General features: G+C 44.3%; 1 protein-coding gene across 1 annotated transcript; it reads left to right on the forward strand.

Annotated features, from left to right (window-relative positions):
- Positions 1–3,139: 3,139 nt before the first annotated feature.
- Positions 3,140–16,971, forward strand: LOC124036288 (protein dispatched homolog 3-like). Its single transcript, XM_046350655.1, has 21 exons — positions 3,140–3,485; positions 7,328–8,350; positions 10,163–10,382; positions 10,611–10,747; positions 10,934–11,068; positions 11,192–11,352; positions 11,504–11,643; positions 11,784–11,875; positions 11,985–12,149; positions 12,352–12,513; positions 12,863–13,012; positions 13,144–13,280; positions 13,393–13,562; positions 13,663–13,793; positions 13,923–14,098; positions 14,198–14,324; positions 14,435–14,580; positions 14,702–14,861; positions 15,014–15,127; positions 15,368–15,540; positions 16,194–16,971. The coding sequence occupies exons 2-21, from the start codon at positions 7,336–7,338 to the stop codon at positions 16,551–16,553; spliced, it is 4,071 nt and encodes a 1,356-aa protein (XP_046206611.1). The 5' UTR covers positions 3,140–3,485; positions 7,328–7,335; the 3' UTR covers positions 16,554–16,971.
- The last annotated feature ends 858 nt before the right edge of the window (positions 16,972–17,829 follow it).

Here is a 17,829-nt window from a genome sequence, read left to right on the forward strand (position 1 = left end):
CTGCAGAAATGTACCATTCAGTCCTGCAGATGGCTATTACTCACAGCAGTCTGGTATCTATTGCCATTGTCCTCTATTCATACTAAGCAGGTGAGCTGAAATCACTAGATATGTAGGATTATTCTGAGGTAAGATTGGATCCTTCTTGAAAAAGACAATGACAAATTGGCCTGCGTGTTGCAGAGACCGATTGACTTGCACTTACACGCCTGGCCTTGTCTGCAACCTCATTTCCCCTGCCTATCACGTGCAATAACATCCTTTGTAATTGAGAACCAGTAGGACTCTGAATGTCAGCCTTATCTAAATACTGCAGTTTAGCAATGATGGATTGGCTGTCTTCTGGTGCAGGTGCATGCGTGTGTGTATAAACACACAGGCGAGGCTTGGATATCACGCAGAACAAAAATATAAATGCAACATGTAAAGAGTTAGTCCCATGTTTTATGAGCTGAAATATAAGATCCCAGAAATGTTCCATACACACAAAGCGTTTCTCTTAAATGCTGTGCGCAAATGTGTTTATGTCCCTGTTAGTGAGTATTTCTCCTTTGCCAAGATAGTCCATCCACCTGACAGGTGTGGTATATTAAGATGATTAAACCTGCATGATCATTACACAGTTTCACCTTGTGCTGGGGACAATAAAAGGCCACTCTAAAATGTGGTTTTGTCAAACAACACAATGCCACTGATGTCTCAAGTTTGCAGGAATATCCACCAGTGCTGTTGCCAGGGAATTGAATGTTTATTTCTCTACCATAAGCTGCCTCCAACATCATTTTAGAGAATTTTTGCAGTATGTCCAACCAGCCTCACAACCACAGACCATATGTAACCACGCCAGCGGAGGACCGCCACATCCGGCTTCTTCACTTGAGGGATCGTCTGAGACCAGCAACCCAGTCAGCTAATGATACTGGGGTTATGAAACTGAGTGCTTGCACAACCAACCAAGAATTTCTGCACAAACTGTCAGAAACAGTCCCCGGGTAACTCATCTATGTGCTCGTTGTCCACACCAGGGTCTTGACCTGAACAGTTTGGTGTCGTAAGCGGCTTCAGCTGGCAAATGATCACCTTCGATTGCCGGTGGTGGTGGTCACACCAGATACTGACTGGTTTTCTGATCCACGCCCCTACTTTTTATGGTATCTGTGACCAACAGATGCATATCTGTTTTCCCAGTCATGTGAAATCCATAATGAATATATTTCAATTGACCTATTTCCTTATATGAACTCTAATTCAGTAAAATTGTTGCATGTTGTATTTATATTTTTATTCAGTGTAGTTAAAGTTTGAGATGGATGAAGAAGTGATTGATAAAAAGAATATGGGAATACCGGCAGCTTCATTAAATAGTACCCGCAAAACACCAGTCTCAACGTCAACAGTGAAGAGGCGACTCCGGGATGCTGGCCTTCTAGGCAGAGTTTCTCTGTCCATTGTCTGTTATTTTGCCCATCTTAATATTTAATTTTTATTGGCCAGTCTGAGATATGGATTTTTCTTTGCAACTCTGACAAGAAAACCAGCATCCCGGAGTCGCCTCTTCACTGTTGATGTTGAGACTGGTGTTTTGCGCATACTATTTACTATCTACTCTAATGTACCTGTCCTCTTGCTCAGTTGTGCACCGGGGCCTCCCACTCCTCTTTCTATTCTGGTTAGAGACAGTTTGCATTGCTCTGGGAGTAGTACACAGCATTGTATGAGATCTTCAGATTCTTGGCAATTTCTTGTATGGAATAGCCTCCATTGCTCAGAACAAGAATAGACAGATGAGTTTCAGAAGAAAGTTCTTTGTTTCTGGCCATTTTGAGCCTGTAATCGAACCCACAAATGCTGATGCTCCAGATACTCAACTAGTCTAAAGAATCAACAAAACTGTCGTTCTTTAATCAGCACAACTGTTCTCAGCTGTGCTAACAATTGTAAAAGGGTTTTCTAATGATCAATGAACCTTTTAAAATTATAAACTTGGATTAGCTAACACAACATGCCATTAGAACACAGGAGTGATGGTTGCTGATAATGGGCCTCTTTACGCCTACGTAGATATTCCATAAAAAATCTGCCATTTCCAGCTACAATAGTCATTTCCAACATTAACATTGTCGACGCTGTATTTCTGATCAATTTTATATTATTTTAATGAACAAAAAGTTAGCTTTCCTTTCAAAAACAAGGACATTTCTAAAAGTGGCCCCAAACTTTTGAACGGTAGTGTATGTCTACGCCCAGTGTAGTGTATCAGTACATGGACAAATGGGCACAATCAGCTGAGTAAACAGTGAAGAGAATATGTAAAACCATCACTGTATCGTAACAAAGAAAAGTGATGTGACAGCAAGCAGCCCTATCTGACCATATTATTCAATCATAGCAGTCTACTAAATAACCTCAATCACAAATGGAATTTCATGTTGAATACGCTCCGAGTGGCGCAGCAGTCTAAAGCACTGCTGGAGGCATCACTACAGACCCTGGTTCAATCCCGGGCTGTATCACAACTGGGAGTCCCATAGGGCGGCGCACAATTGGCCAGCATCTTCCGGGTTAGGGGAGAGTTTGGCCGGGGTAGGCTGTCATTGTAAATAAGAATTTGTTCTTAACTGACTTGCCTAGTTAAATAAAGGTTCAATAAAAAATATATTTAAAAATTCTGAGAGTTGCATTTAACAAAATTCATTAGAGGTGAATGCAGCAGGGAATTGGGGAGCAAAACAATGAGATGTTTAAAGGGCTCAGATTCCTGGGGTGGAAATTATATGGCCTACACCTCATCTTCCACTGTATCCAGTTACTCTGGTCTACCCCCCTCCTACCCCTTTCCTCCTCACAGAGCCCCAGCCAGACTATACCAACAAAATCCTCTTCAAACTAGAGGGGGACTCTGCTGCAGCTTCCTGGCAAAACCTTCATTTTAGGCACGTGTTTCCTGACAAATAGAGCTTGAATCAGAGTCAGTCCTTTATCTGCTTTACCTGTTAGGCTGCGATGAGATTTATCCCTGTCAGACATAGTCTCCTTGATGCTCAGGGCTGTGCTCTCCTCCCCTCCTCTCCCCATTGGTGAGTCAGTCAAGAGAGGAGCTTGAACAAAGCATTGAGAGAGAGGAGCTGCTGGGAGAGTGAAAGAACTGATACTCTCACTGACTCCGTCGCCTGGACAACCAGGCACAGAGGAGGGAGGGAAGAGAGAAAGAGAAAGGCAGAAAGGGAGAAAACAAAAAAATGATAGACAAGACTTATTAAGCAAATTAAAGATCTCATAAATTGTGTAGGAAAGGCTGTGCTGAGGTGCAGTCGCTCTCCCTCGTGCAGCTAGAGTACTATGAAAATAAAACGGATCAACAGGGAAAATTAAGAGAGGATCTGGAGAACAAGTTTGAAATGAAATTGTTCAGCATAGGTTTGCATCCTCAGAAGAGGACCCCATAGGGCTGCACATCCCATCATACCTCTACTCATCAAGCTCAGGTAAGATTCCCCAGCTCTGCCATACACTAAATGTATATTTCGTTTGGATATTACAGATGCTTAAATAATCAACTACACACCACAACAACAACTGAGCATGGCATTATCCTGTCATTCTCTCATTTACTAAGCCAAATAATATAGTCAATAGGTGGCAGCAAAAGGTCAACTCTGCCTGCAGCTTCTGAGGAGCACAGCTGTTGTAAATTGAGCTCTCAGGTGGATAGAGAAGTTTCAGAGACCCCTGAAGAAACCCAGGACCAGGCAAAGATTGCATTGGTTTCGTCTGTTGTCTGTTCGTCTTCACATGGTATTGCATTTGAATTCTTAGATTGAAGGAAATTGCCCTGTAGATCTCCAGGCAATCATTCTGTCTTTTGCAATCACCCACCATCTCTCACGCAAGTGTAGCAGCAAGTGAGCTTTCAACTTCAGGTTTACAGTACTTATATTTGTTGAGGGGGTCATCCATGTATGCAAATATCAAACAAATTACTATCATTAGGTGCAAAAGGAGCATGAGGTCTTAACACTTGCACCGTGCTGAACCTTTATATCCTGGGGATATGTGAAGAATAGAGGCATCGCCCTCAGTGATTCTCCTGTAGTGATACTCAGTGCTCATACATAAGCAATGTCTGTTTTTTGGAGTGCTGGGCTGAGATGAATGTCCCTGTATTAAATGGTGTTGCATGCTCTGTGAAATTACACCATGCTGAATCTGTGGGGCAGGAGAAACTGTGTGAAATCCATATTGGATGAGATGGAGGGAGGATGAAACAAGAGGGAGGGAGGGGAGGAGGAAGGAAAGCAGAGGGGGGTGTACTATTTTTAGCTGTTGTCAGTAAGGAAGGTTATGTACCCCCCTTACCCCCACCTTTCGATATGCTTACACACACACACACACACACACACACACACACACACACACACACACACACACACACACACACACACACACACACACACACACACACACACACACACACACACACACACACACACACACACACACACACACACACACACACACAAAGTAAGAAATAAAAGCTTTATACGCCTGTTAGTTAGTTGGATGGCATGCTGGGAGTGTTTGTAGTATCACATCAGGTCCACATGAGACTAACACAGTTTGCACAGTACCAAGAAAACAGCACACTGCTACACAACTGCAATAGTCCCAACTGACATTTAACCCTGGTCTTTGGTGCTTCACACTCCAAAGTCAACTCAAAAAGCTAGCATTTGGTCTGTGGGAACAGTTCAATTTAGAGTCCTTTAGAAAGTTTATTCACATAAGGATATGAGTTGGTATTTTAGTATTTTATTAGGATCCCCATTAGTTGTTGCTAAAGCAGCAGCTACTCTTCCTGGGGTTCACACAAACATAAGACCTGACATAATACATCACATTAATAGACAAGGACAGAACACATTTCTTTTTGATTAGTTGTATCAGGGCAATTGGTATATCACAGCATTGTCAATAATGTAAAAAATTCTCGACCTCATCAAATTAATGTATTTTTTGCTGTGGAAAATCTGTAGTTGAAAATAACCTATAAATTCTACTGGACAGCAGCTCTACAATATGGGGCTGAAACTAAATGTCAGACCAAGGAGTGAGTAAGACTAGAAGGATAAAGAGTTCCAGAATCATGCTGATTGAAACAGATGGGAGAATGCTTTTGTTGTCCATAAAGCCAGTCTTCACCAAGTTCCCTTCTATTTTTATTCCCCACCTGCACAGTCTAAATAGACTCCCTCCGCTCTCAAGCACTGAGAATAAATAGAAAAGTTGAACGATTCTCTCAGCTTGTCAACACATTCCTCATTCTCGGGTTCAGCACTGGGAGCGTTACCCTGCAGTTGAGGCTTCTCTCATAATTAATGTACATTAGATATCGTATGGTTGGCAAAGCGGCGCAGCTGAATTCATTAACAGGGGAAAACGATGTGTCCCAGGAGCCTGTCAGAGACAGATTACTGTAGGAGGCATGGCAGTAATCTGCCTGTTGGTGGAGGGAGCCAGGGAGGGTCTACTTTACACTATGTCTGTGTAACGGTGCACTCAACCAGCAAACGACCATTAACATGAAATGCACAACGTTGCTTTAATAGCATAACAGTCTTTGATGAGTGGTGTAAGTATGAGGGGCCAGCATGGTGTCTCACGACAACTGATCAGAAATTCCAGGGATGTGGAGACAAACAAGGCAGTTATGGAAATGTACAGAGCTAGCGGATTTAGACATCCTTGAATATCAAACAGCACAAAGCTGCCTTTTATCACACAGGAGATCATCATTTGTTGATGGGTGACTGTTGCAGCCTAAGGTCCTCCATTCCCCTCCCTTCCCCCCCTTTATCTCCCTCCCTTCTTCTCTCTTCTTTACCCTCTTCTTCTCCCCTCCCAACGGACTGATCTTGTGTCTAATAAATTTGTCCTCTGAAGAGGTTGCAGACCCAGATGTTTTCCCAGTGCAGACAGATGTTCAACTGCTCTGTTCTCTCAGTGAACGCGAACATTGGTGTCCAACTGTGTCTTGAACAATGGGAGGGCATTGGGTGGGCTCTATTTATTTAAAAAATATTTTATTTCATATTTTTCTTAAATTACGATTTTTCTTTTACCTTTATTTAACTAGGCAGGTCAGTTAAGAACAACTTATTATTTACAATGATGGCCTACCCCGGCCAAACCCGGAAGATGGTGGGCCAATTGTGCGCCGCCCTATGGCACTCCCAAACACGGCCAGATGTGATACAGCCTGGATTCGAACCAAGAACTGTAGTGATGCCTCTTGCACTGAGATGCAGTGCCTTAGACAGCTGCACCACTCAGGAGCCCATTGTCATGGTGATCTCCTTGAATATAGTGTATTTGTGGCTATGTGCAATTGCAGCTGCAAATCTGAATAGATAGCCTACTATGGCTGATAACAGCAAATTACACACATTATCATAATGCCCATCTTGGTTCTTGATCACTGGCCATAGGTTTACTTAACCACCAAATGAACAGCAGATCCAAACACACTTACCTTATCGGAAATATAATATTCAAGACCCAGGTTGAAGACAGATGCTCCCGCTCTTTTGGCCTCCCTTGCCCCACCTAGATGACCCTTGAGCTCTATTTTAAAGATAGTAGGTGACTTGCCAATTTTCCTTTAACACGACTATTGCCACTTGAATACCAAGTCACTGCATTATCTTGTGTTTGCAGCGGAGTGAGAAGAGGAAGGAACAATAGTTTGACACGATCAGGCAGAAGCTGTCTATCACCAGGCATAAAACACCTAACATATTCCACACCTCTATGTTACATTCCACACCTCTCTCCCCTGTCAGTAATTAGACCAGTGAGATGATTTAATTTGCTGCAGATCAGCCAAACCCAAGTCGACTGCTGATATGGACAAGGACACCACCGAGCACTCAAGGGGAGATGGTTTTCGCACACACTGAAGGAAGGAGAGAGAGGAATCAAATTGCAGCCAGTACTCTTTCTAAGCCCCCAGCCACAATTCAGCATCTTAAACGGTGGGCTTAGCAGACCATATACTGCTTTGGGCCCTTGAGACAAGGTCCATCTTCTTCCTAAATTCTCCCCTTTACTTTTCTGTGAGCTGAATAGGAACCCTGTGTGTCTTGGCTGTTGAGGGACATATTTAATTGTTGTGCCCTTGTTGGCTGTGTACTGCAGAATATCCTGAAACCACTATTATGTTTGCTCTGTAAATCACCTATAGTTTAGGTCTATGTTTTCATGTCCAAGGACAGAAGAGGATTTACATTAGGAAAGTGAGTGATGATGAAGTACTCTGTGTGTTTGACAGGTGCTGCCATGGACTTAGAAGACGAGCCATTGTTATTCCAGAGCAGCTGGGATGCTGAGGAGGAAGAGGAGCAGGACGAGGAAGATGGGGAGTCAGATACACAGATTAATGGGGGGAGCAGCACCACTGGAGGCAGCATAGTGTGGGGGGCGGTGGGCTGGGTCTACACACAGCCCTGGGTGAGTGGGGTGGTCCTGGGAGTTGGAGTCTTTCTTCCCTGTGCCCTCTCTGCCTACATGTTCCTATACTGCCCCCCATTGGACATAGACCTTTCCTACAGTGCCTTTGAGGTTCACAGCCACTTCTCCGCTGAGCGGTTTGATGCACTCACCATTGCCATAAAGACTCAGTTGGGGTCCTGGGACAGACGCAGGCGTGACGTGAACCACTATGACTTCACTGCTCTACAGGAGCTGCTGTTGGACAGACTGGGTAGGCAGGGAGATGAAGCATCCAACTGGACATCACACGGAGGGCTGAATTCGAAATCTCTGAAAAACCACACGTTCAAAAGAGTAGTTATGCAACAGAGAGGAGTTGCCCTGAGTCAGCAAGAGACTGAGAGGCATATAGAGGCAAGGGCTGGTAAAGCAAAGATAAGAGAGGAGGATAAAAATACAACTAACTTAGGAAAACCTGAGAGTCATGAGTCCAAAGGGGAAGAGGGCGACAGAGACAGTGAGAGATCTCACACTAGGATGCGCAGGTTTGCTCCCAACTACTCATACCTGCAGAGCCAAGCCCTGTGGAGGATGGAGCTGGTGTTTGTAGCTCAGGGTGGGGACGACAACAACATCTTTACCCCAGAGCGTCTCCGCACCATCCACCACATAGAGCACCTGCTCATGCAGCACCCCCAGTTCCACCAGTTCTGTTGGAAGCCTCTGGAGGTCCTGAGAGACCTGCCCCTGGGCCCCTCCTACTGCTCCCCTCCAAGCTCCCTCCTCTCCTACCTCTTCCCCAGTGAACGGGGAGGCAGGATCTACTATGATGGCATGGGACCTGACCTGGCTGACATCCATGGTGAGTCTGAGGTTCATAAAACTTGGCATTACTGTAGGTACAGTCCAGTGGCGATCAGTGCCGTTTAAGATCCGCGAAGACATTTGTTTTTTCTTCATGGGTATGGCCTTATTTCTATTACAGCATATTGGATGACTGTCATTCATATTCCATTCACCCAGTTCAATGTAACTGTGATAGGTTTAATCTACTACATGATACTCTACTTTTCCCTATATCCATCATGAGGTTGCTACAACCTAGCCTATGAATGAAAGTTTACAATGTAGATGCACACGTTGTATTCCTTCATGCATCTATGAGCGTTCCTCCTCTCCCCTTGTCCCTTTGCTTGTGGACTTCAATGCACAACAAAAATGAGCTGTATGTGACCAGGCAAAAACACCTTTCCAAGCCAAACCATATCATAACCGCTACACACAGTCTACATCGTTATCTCCATATTAGATAAAGCAACATCATAGTCAGCATAGCTAATAGAACTAACATGTTAGTTAACCCGCTACAATCATGCAGTACAGTGTACAGTCAGTAAGCAGTTACACCGGCAGGCCGCAGTGGCAGTAAATTAGTCAAACCAAAAGCTTACTTTGATTTGGAGGACTTCCAGTGTTGTGTTGGGATGGTCATAGCCAGCTAGCTAACATAGCATCCCTCTGTCTGAGCAGGGTAGGCAAAACTAAATAACAGTAGGCAAAACTAAACAACATTAGCTGCATTAGCTAGCTAAGTAAGTGAAACTGAAATTTAAAAATGGCACTTTCTCTCTTGCTTCTCAATTTTGGGAAGAAATGTATTTGTTCAAACTGTTCAACTATTGTCTCTCTCGCTCTTTAACTACTAACCACAAAAATGCAGTCTTCAGTCACCCAAGTCATAGACTGTTCTCTCTGCTACCGCACGGCAAGCGCTACCGAAGCTCCAAGTCTAGGCCCAAAAGGCTCCTTAGCAGCTTCTATCCCCAAGCCATAAGACTGCTGAACAATTAATCAAATGGCCACCCGGACTATTTACATCGACACCCCCCCCCTCCTTTTTTTACGCTGCTGCTACTCACTGCATATTATCTATGCATAGTCACTTTACCTTTACCTACACGCACATTACCTCGGTAGCGGTAGCCCCTTTATATAGCCTCGTTATTGTTATTTTATTGTATAACTTTTTATTTTAGGTTAAGGGCTTGTACGCAAGCATAAGGTTGTATTATGTAACAAATACAATTTTATTAGATTTTATCTTCTGCAGTGTTAGCTAGCTGTACCTTATGCTTTCAGCACTAGATTAATTCTCTGATCCTTTGATTGGGTGGACAACATGTCAGTTCATGCTGTAAGAGCTCTTATAGAGAGAGCTCTGATAGGTTGGAGGACGTTTTCACAATTACTGTGTAAGTTTATTGAAGGGGGTGAGAAGCCTGAGCCTCCTAGGTTTTGTATTGAAGTCAATCTACCCAGAGGACGGAATTGAGCTGTCCTCCTGCTACAATATGGTGCTACCCCAGAGAGTGCTGTTGAGGCTACTGTAGACCTTCATTGCAGAATAGTGTGTTTTAATACATTATTCGTTGACGTGATTATATTTAGTATAGTTTTATCTAAAAACACTAACTTTTTTATGTTTTACGATTTTTATTATCACAGAGTATGGTCCTCCCTTTCCTCCTCTGAGGAGCCTCCACTGGTATAGTCACTGCTCTGCATGATTAAGTAGGGAGCTTGTCCTTCATTTTATTTTGGGAGGTCAATTGAAACATCAGAGGGATTTGGCAGTGACTACCACTTTGATCTTCACTTGTGTTTCTGTTCCCAGGTGCTCTGAGTCTAGCGATTACCCACCCACAGTTCTACTGGTATGTGGATGAGAGTCTGGCCCCTGACCGGCTCTCCTCCTCTCTTCTGCGCAGTGAGATCCAATTCGGAGCTCCGCTGCCCTCATACTACTCCCTCCAGGACCGGCCCGAGGAGCAGAGGCAGCACTTCAGGAACTTTGTGGTTCAGTACGCTGACATCCTGGCTCAGCAGTCCACCAGGTGGGCTATGGCTTATAAACTCTAAAAAACAAAAGAGCCATCGATATTGAGATCAACTGATGTTGTTCTTCATTTCCCCCAAGACTTGACTTTGTAAATATTGTCTCCGCTTTCCAGACCAATTGAAATTAAGCACATCAAAAGAGTACCTCCTTTCGTGACACCCACACATTATTCTTCCATTCCCTCTTTCTGACTACGAACGTCTCTGGGTTTGTGTGATGCCAGCCAGGTGAAGGTGCTGTATGGGGGCACAGAGCTGTTTGATAACGAGGTGAGACAGACCTTCCACAGAGACATGTTGCTGGCGCTGATCAGTGGGGGCTGCATCACTCTACTGGTCTATGTCCTCACCTCCTTCTCAGGTAATTTCCCATGCACTCTCTCACCTGCATTGGATATTACATGCATGTTATTCTAACATTTCCTATACTTAATTTGCTGTCATACATAGTATCTGATAAAAGCTAGCATAAGTATCTTATTCTTAGAATTTTGATACCACATGAGCATGAGGTCTCCCACCCAGTCTATTTGGTGCGTCTCTACAGTGTTCCTGACATTCTTTGGGCTCACTAGCATTGGTCTGAGCTGCCAGGTGGCTCTCTTCCTCTACCATGTGGTCTTTGGGGTGAGATACCTTGGCATCCTCAATGGAGTTGCAGCCTTTGTGATCATTGGCATTGGTTAGTGACAATATTAAAATATACTCTAGAATTTCTCTCATGGTCAAACTGGTTGAGAAACATCATCTTTGTTACAGGTAACATGCCACTCTTTATTCTGTTTCCCCTCTTACTGTTCTCCAGGTGTGGATGATGTGTTTGTGTTCATCAGTACCTTCAGGCAGGCTTCCCACTTGGTCCACCCGGTGCAGAGGATGATGTACACGGTGAAAACTGCTGGCCGAGCCACCTTTCTCACCTCCTTCACCACCGCAGCTGCCTACGCTGCTAACACCTTCTCACAGGTACTCATAAATATTGTCAGGCCATATCGCATAATCCTTCCAAAGGGAATGAATAGCTCTGAGGTCAAACTGTCTGTATACAGTATGTATCAATATGAAAAGTACAATGTAAATGTATTGCGATATTGAGGTCTTTTACCCTTACAAACAGATTCCGGCAGTGCATGACTTTGGCCTGTTCATGGCCCTCATTGTCAGCTGCTGCTGGCTCTGGGTGTCCCTCCTCATGCCCGCTGCCCTGTGTATCTGGACCCAGTGTGTTGACCCCCAGGAGAACACCTGTCTCAAGTGGTGTGATTCCATCTTTCCTCCTTTTTTTGCTAGAGAACAGAGTTCCTACTGTTGTGCTGCTTGCCTTTTCATTCTGTTTTCCTACGATGAACAAAGTGAGGATCTAAAGCTGCATCTCTCTGATGCACTTTATTTTAAAGGTGGAAAGCACTTACAGGACTGTCAGTGAGTCACAGTCCTTTGTCAGATGAGGATGAAGATGTGGCCCTCCTGTCGGTGGAGATGGAGCCAGGTGAGATACTGATCTGGACAGAGCTGCATAAATGAATGGCAGGAGAATGAAAGGTACTAGAGTCCTGACACTATTCATCCCCCTCTCTGTCTCATCCTGTCCCATCTAGGCTCCTGTGACACTGATGTCGATGCAGCCATTTTGTCCCTGTCAGTGGAGACCTCGCTCTCACCCCCAGGGCGGGGGACTGCAGGCGTGGTCAGTGCTAACCTTCAGTGGGCTCTGAGGCACTGGGTGGCAGAGCCAGCCGTGGAGAAGCGCAAAGTCATTCTAGGTAAGGGCTCTGTCTGTCTACAGGGGCTGGGAAAATCACATCTCATGATGCCCATATGCCTTTTTCAACTTAAGTGTTTTGTATTGCCTATCCCTTGCTCTTCCTCACAGAAAAGCAATTTAATCTAATGCCTCTCCCCTCAGTTATCTACCCCATCTGACCTGGCTCTCTCACAGGCCAGTCTTTGTCTTGCTGCCCATAGGCATCTACATCCTGGTCCTGCTGCTGTCTGCTGGGTGCTGCTGCCTCCTGCGACCGGCTACTCATGCCCCGTTACTATTTCGCCCAGACACCAACCTCCAGACTCTACTGGGACTGAGGAACAACCTCAGTGCCCAGGGCATCTCTTGCCACATGTGCTCTGGTGAGACGTCACCATCAATCTGTGTGATGGAACCCAGATGGGTGTAAAGTAAACCAATTCCACAACTTTAAACCCAAATGAACTTTAAACCCAGGTCCTGCAACTGTCTGGCTATAAATGTCTTCATATGACATGTTTAAAATGAATTGTACCTGGGATATTAATTTACAGTCAACTCCTGATAAGAACTGACTCAATGACAGTTTTCTTCCTACGGATATTTGCATGCTCCAGTTCAGTGCCCACATTCATAACACTCCCAGGCCATTGCATGTATCAGGATATTAAGGTCAGCCGAGCATTTGGCTTTGATTTGACGTGTTGAATCGAAGTGTCATATTTCCTGCAGGTCTGTTCATGGAGAAACCACATCTTCTGCACAGTCCTACCCATACAACCCCCTCCATGCCTGGGTTTCATGCTCAGCAACATACACAGAGCCCTTCAAACTCAACTCTACAAAGCCCAATCACACCAAGCATATCCTCCATCACAACAGGTACTGGATAAAATGGTATTATATATCCAAAGAGGATCCACATGAATATATCCGTGGCAATGTTCTGGCAATGTTTTAATGTGTGCCTCTATTTCTCTACTGCTGCCACTCACTGTATCCTTTCATGGCAGGGCCTCTGTTGACAGTGTATGTCTCTAAGCTGGATGTGGGTGCTTCTATCACTCTGTACCGCTTCTCTCTGAATACCAGCATGCCATCGCCCTGGAAAAGCCTCAGTGCCGGGCATGGAGAAGTTCCATCCTTTCAGGTTAGGAGATCCACAAATATAAACACACTATTTCTGGGTCATGATCTAATATCTCACCTCTGATAACCAACTCCATCATATACTTAGTATAGCTTCTGGTGTCTCTAAACAGGCATACAGTGGACCTCACAGCAACTTCAGCACCCACATGACTGTGTGTGTGTCCCGTGTGTACCACCCCCACCCTCGCTGGATGATCACTTCCCAGTCTTGTGATCCACGCCACGGCTGGAGGTCAGAGTTCAGCTTCTATGTGGCATCGGCTGAGCAGCAGCACAGCAGGTAAGAGGAATGAGGGACAGATGATGGCTGAATAGTGAATTAGTCAATCAGTCAAGCTTTTTGTGGGCAAGTTGTTGACAGAGCTCCTTGTGCCTCCCAGGAGGTTGTACTTTGCCCAGCACAAGCTGAGTCCTCATCCCAGCCGAGTGTGTGCAGAACCACCTGGCTGTGTGATCAGCTCCGGGCCTGACGGACCCACAAAGGGCTCTTTCTACATTCCACTCCCCACAGGTAAGAGGGAGAACACCTGGAGTCAGAAGACATCAGGGAACTGCATAAATACTCTGCATTGGTTTAATGAATGTTTGGCTATGAATGTGAGGGAGTTACTTTTTTCCTCATTTGTACCTTATTTCAAAGATTCCACCTCAACCAAAAGGTCCAAGACTTCTGGTTTCAACCCCTGTAGTGGAGGTGGCTGTGGCCAGCCAGCAGTCCGTCCTCTGGTTGACACTGGTGCGATGGTGTTTGTGGTTTTTGGAATACTTGGAGTCAACCGCACCCAACGCACAGACAACCACGTCATTGGGGACATGGTGAGGGTCCAACTGCATGACAATAACGATATAAAAGGTGTAATTCAATAATCAATACTGTTATAGTGGTATTGATTTGTTCTAAAATTATCTCCAAAGGGCAGTGTGATATTGGATCCAAACTTCGATATCTTCCAAGAGATTGGACACCTCTGCCAAATCTGTAAAGCTATCAGTGCTAATAAACAGCTTGTGAAGCCGGGAGGAGCCCAGTGTCTACCGTCAGGTACCAACTGCACAGACACAGTCTAACAAATATAACCACACACATAAACCATGTTTGATATGAGTTACATGTATTCTCTCTCTTGTACTCCCTCTCTCTCTCCCCCTTAGGCAACAAGCTTTCTTCTATCCTGCCCTTACTCAACCCAGACTGCCACTCCCTCCCTGAGCCCAACCTTCTGCCAGGCCAGCTATCCCATGGGGTCGTGGGGACGCATGATGGCAGAGTAAGCTGGCTCTCCATGGCCTTTGAGTCTGTGAGTACAACGGTTGTCTGTGGTGTATACTACCACCTCTAATGTAATGTTAATGTTGTAGCCCAGTCCAGATCTGTGCCAGAAACTGAGCCAATGTCTTTTTCATCTGTCTGTTGCCAAGACCACCTACAAGGGGAAATCCTCTTTCCAGACACACTCAGACTTCCTCCAATGGGAGACCTTCCTACAAGAGCAACTCTCGACTCTCCCAGAGTCCTCTGCTCTACGGAGAGGTTTCCAGACCTGTGAGCACTGGAAGCAGATCTTTATGGAAATCATAGGCAAGTGGAGAAGCCGGAGGACACAGTTGTTCCATACCTAAGGCACAATCAATAAATGTTTCATTTGTATGTATCTAAAAGATTATTTCAGTCCTTCTGGGAATGTAACCTTCCTGTGCTAACTGACTACCTCCTCTGTGGGTTTTCTGTAGGTGTCGAGAGCGCCCTCTGCAGTCTGCTCCTGTCCCTAGCCATCTGTGTGGCAGCTGTATCTGTTTTCACTGCCCATCCGCTTCTGCTACTGCCAATACTGCTCACCATCCTGGGTAAGATACTGCTGATCAAACCTTTGTCATCAGATGGGCCCATTATGCATAGACTGCAGAGAAAAGTCTCCAATAATAAGATATGATGCCGTATTGATATGAAGTGTTATTGGGAATAATGTAAGAGGAAGTCATTAACTGTTGTACTGTACATACTGTATTTTCTGTGGTTTTAGCCTTGGGAGGGTTAGGGGTCATCTGTCTGTCAGTGTGCAACATTGAGCTCCTGACCAAATACAGGGGTCATCTGTCTGGTGGTGGCCATCATGTACTGGCTGGGCTGGGAGTTGGGGGCCGTGGAGGCCATCTCTCTGTCCATCCTTGTGGGCTCCTCAGTGGACTACTGCCTGCACCTGGTGGAGGGCTACCTGCTAGCTGGGGAGACCATACCAGCCACATCAGGACACACTATGGTACATCCAACACATAATCTGATAATCATCTATAACTGGCATAGAGGTATTGAATTCACTCCTTTATATATTCTACTGTAAGAGAGTAAAACTAAGTAAATTAAGGATTTGCCTCGACAATATTCAGTTTACTTAAAATGTCCATTGCAGCCGTTTTTATCTCAATGTCAAATCATTTCTGGATAACAATTTAGTACCTCAGTGATTATTTTAGTACAATTTTCATTGAAAACAAACAACAATAGCTTCTAAGCAAAAAGCAATTTCTCAAGCAAGAATTTTGCTAGGACTGTCTGGGAGTGATCTGAGTCGGGAGGGGAAAACTGAAAATGTGCTGTTATTGTCAGAGGTTTGCAAGTGTTTCTTATTGGTCTATTGACTAACTTACATCACCAGGCAGGCCAAAAATCTCCATCCCTCCAACACAGGCTGAAATTTCAGGCTGTCTTTTGAAACTGCTCTTACACTAAAGGGGCATTATCATAATTTTCACAGTATTATTCCAACCTCATAGTTTGGAATTATATAAACACAGAAAATTCACATTTTTGACTCCACATGCCCTTTAAAAGTCATCATATTTAATGAAATAAGGCTGAGGGAAATAATGCATAAAGAGAAAAGACTCATATCAATCTGTTTTTCATTCTCAGAGCCTGTCAGCTAAAAGGCAGAGAAGGTCCCTAGATGCAGTAAACCACGTGGGAGTTGCCATTGTGTCCAGTGCTGTCACCACCGTGATCTCCACAGTCCCTCTCTTTTTCTGTGTCATCGTGCCTTTTGCTAAGTTTGGCCAGATTGTAGCCATTAACACAGCAGTGTCCATCTTGTTTACCCTGACTGTGACTGCAGCCATGTTGGCCACCATGGGCCCTGCCAACTTCAACAGGCCTCCTGGTGCCGTGCTGAAGGCCAGCCTGGCAGTACTGGGCACCACAGCCTTTGGCGCTGCCTTGTGCTGGGCAGGAGGGCAACTAGGACCAGTCACCTGGCACACAGCAGTCACCATGTGACCCCACAAACATAACTCAACTACTACTGTCACCTCTGTAAGCAGAACCAAAAGGCTTGGTCTAAACATCAGTGTAGTATTGTTCTATAAAAGCAGGTGGAAGGTTTCAGATGTACGTAAAAGCATCTTGTGGAAGTAGATATTTCTTTGTGTGGATGATTTAAAGTTTAACATAGTCTGTTGAGAATAGGTAGTCTGCAGGACATGCTTTGGTTTCTGTGGATGCAGCCTACTGCTGAAAGGAGATGACACAATGGTAATGAAATACTGGTTGAGTCCACGTTATTCTGTTCCTGACAGTAAAATCACTGACTGTTCTCTGACCTCTTGTTGTTAGCACTGACCTCATCTCTGGCAGTTTGAAACCACACTTTGAGGTCCAAAAAGACTGGTATTGTACCATAAACAAATGCAAGCCAGAATGTGTCATGCACTCCCTTATTCCAGTGATATCACTCATGTCACATCCCACTGGGTACAAACCTCAGTTCAATGTCTAGTTTTGATTTACATTTGGTTGAATTGTCAACTAACATGAATTCACAACCTGGAGTTAGGGGTAGATGTCACATAGTACACGTAAATCCAGGACACTGCAATTAGTATGATATGTTACATTTCTTATGGTATGTACTAATTTGTGGATCTCCATCATCCATTTTGTATGATATGTTGCAAATGATAATTAATATGATATATTATGAATTACAATTCGTACAATATGTCAATATAAATATATAAAAATGTATGGTGTTACGAATTTTGTTGTGGCTAGCGTTAGCTAGGTGGCTAAAATTAGCTATGCTGGCTAGGGGTTAAGGTTAGGGTTAAGAGTTAGGTTAAATGGTTAAGGTTAGGTAACACATTAAGTAGTTGCAAAGTTGCTAATTAGCTAAAATACTAAAGTTGTTCTTCATGAAATTCGAACACACAAGCTTTGGGTTGCTGGACATTCGCAACCATACGAATCCATGCCAAAAATAACTACTGTATCATACTAATTTGAGTTTACTATGTTATGTCTAGTATATCAGACCAGGCTGGAATTCAATGTGAAATCAACAAAAAAAATAACTTTCTCATTGGGTTTAGGTTAAATGTTGGGTGAAAAAATGACAACGTTCTCTGACATTGATGACTTTTTGCAAATCCAATCGATTATCCACATTGATTCAATGTCAACACAGACCTTTTGGTTGAAATGACATAGAATTTAATTTCTCTTCACTTATATGATTGTTCAAAAGAGAATGTTAGGAGTCATAAGGTTAATCACC

This window comes from Oncorhynchus gorbuscha, linkage group LG05 (assembly GCF_021184085.1).
Source record: "Oncorhynchus gorbuscha isolate QuinsamMale2020 ecotype Even-year linkage group LG05, OgorEven_v1.0, whole genome shotgun sequence".
In the NCBI taxonomy this organism is placed as follows: domain Eukaryota; kingdom Metazoa; phylum Chordata; class Actinopteri; order Salmoniformes; family Salmonidae; genus Oncorhynchus; species Oncorhynchus gorbuscha.

Bases quoted from the DNA above. Each gene is read 5' to 3' on its own strand.
- LOC124036288 (XM_046350655.1), top strand. From the start codon at position 7,336: ATGGACTTAGAAGACGAGCCATTGTTATTCCAGAGCAGCTGGGATGCT. The intron at 11,353-11,503 runs GTACTCATAAAT...CCTTACAAACAG, and splicing joins CTGCTAACACCTTCTCACAG to ATTCCGGCAGTGCATGACTT. The intron at 15,128-15,367 runs GTAAGATACTGC...GACCAAATACAG, and splicing joins AATACTGCTCACCATCCTGG to GGGTCATCTGTCTGGTGGTG.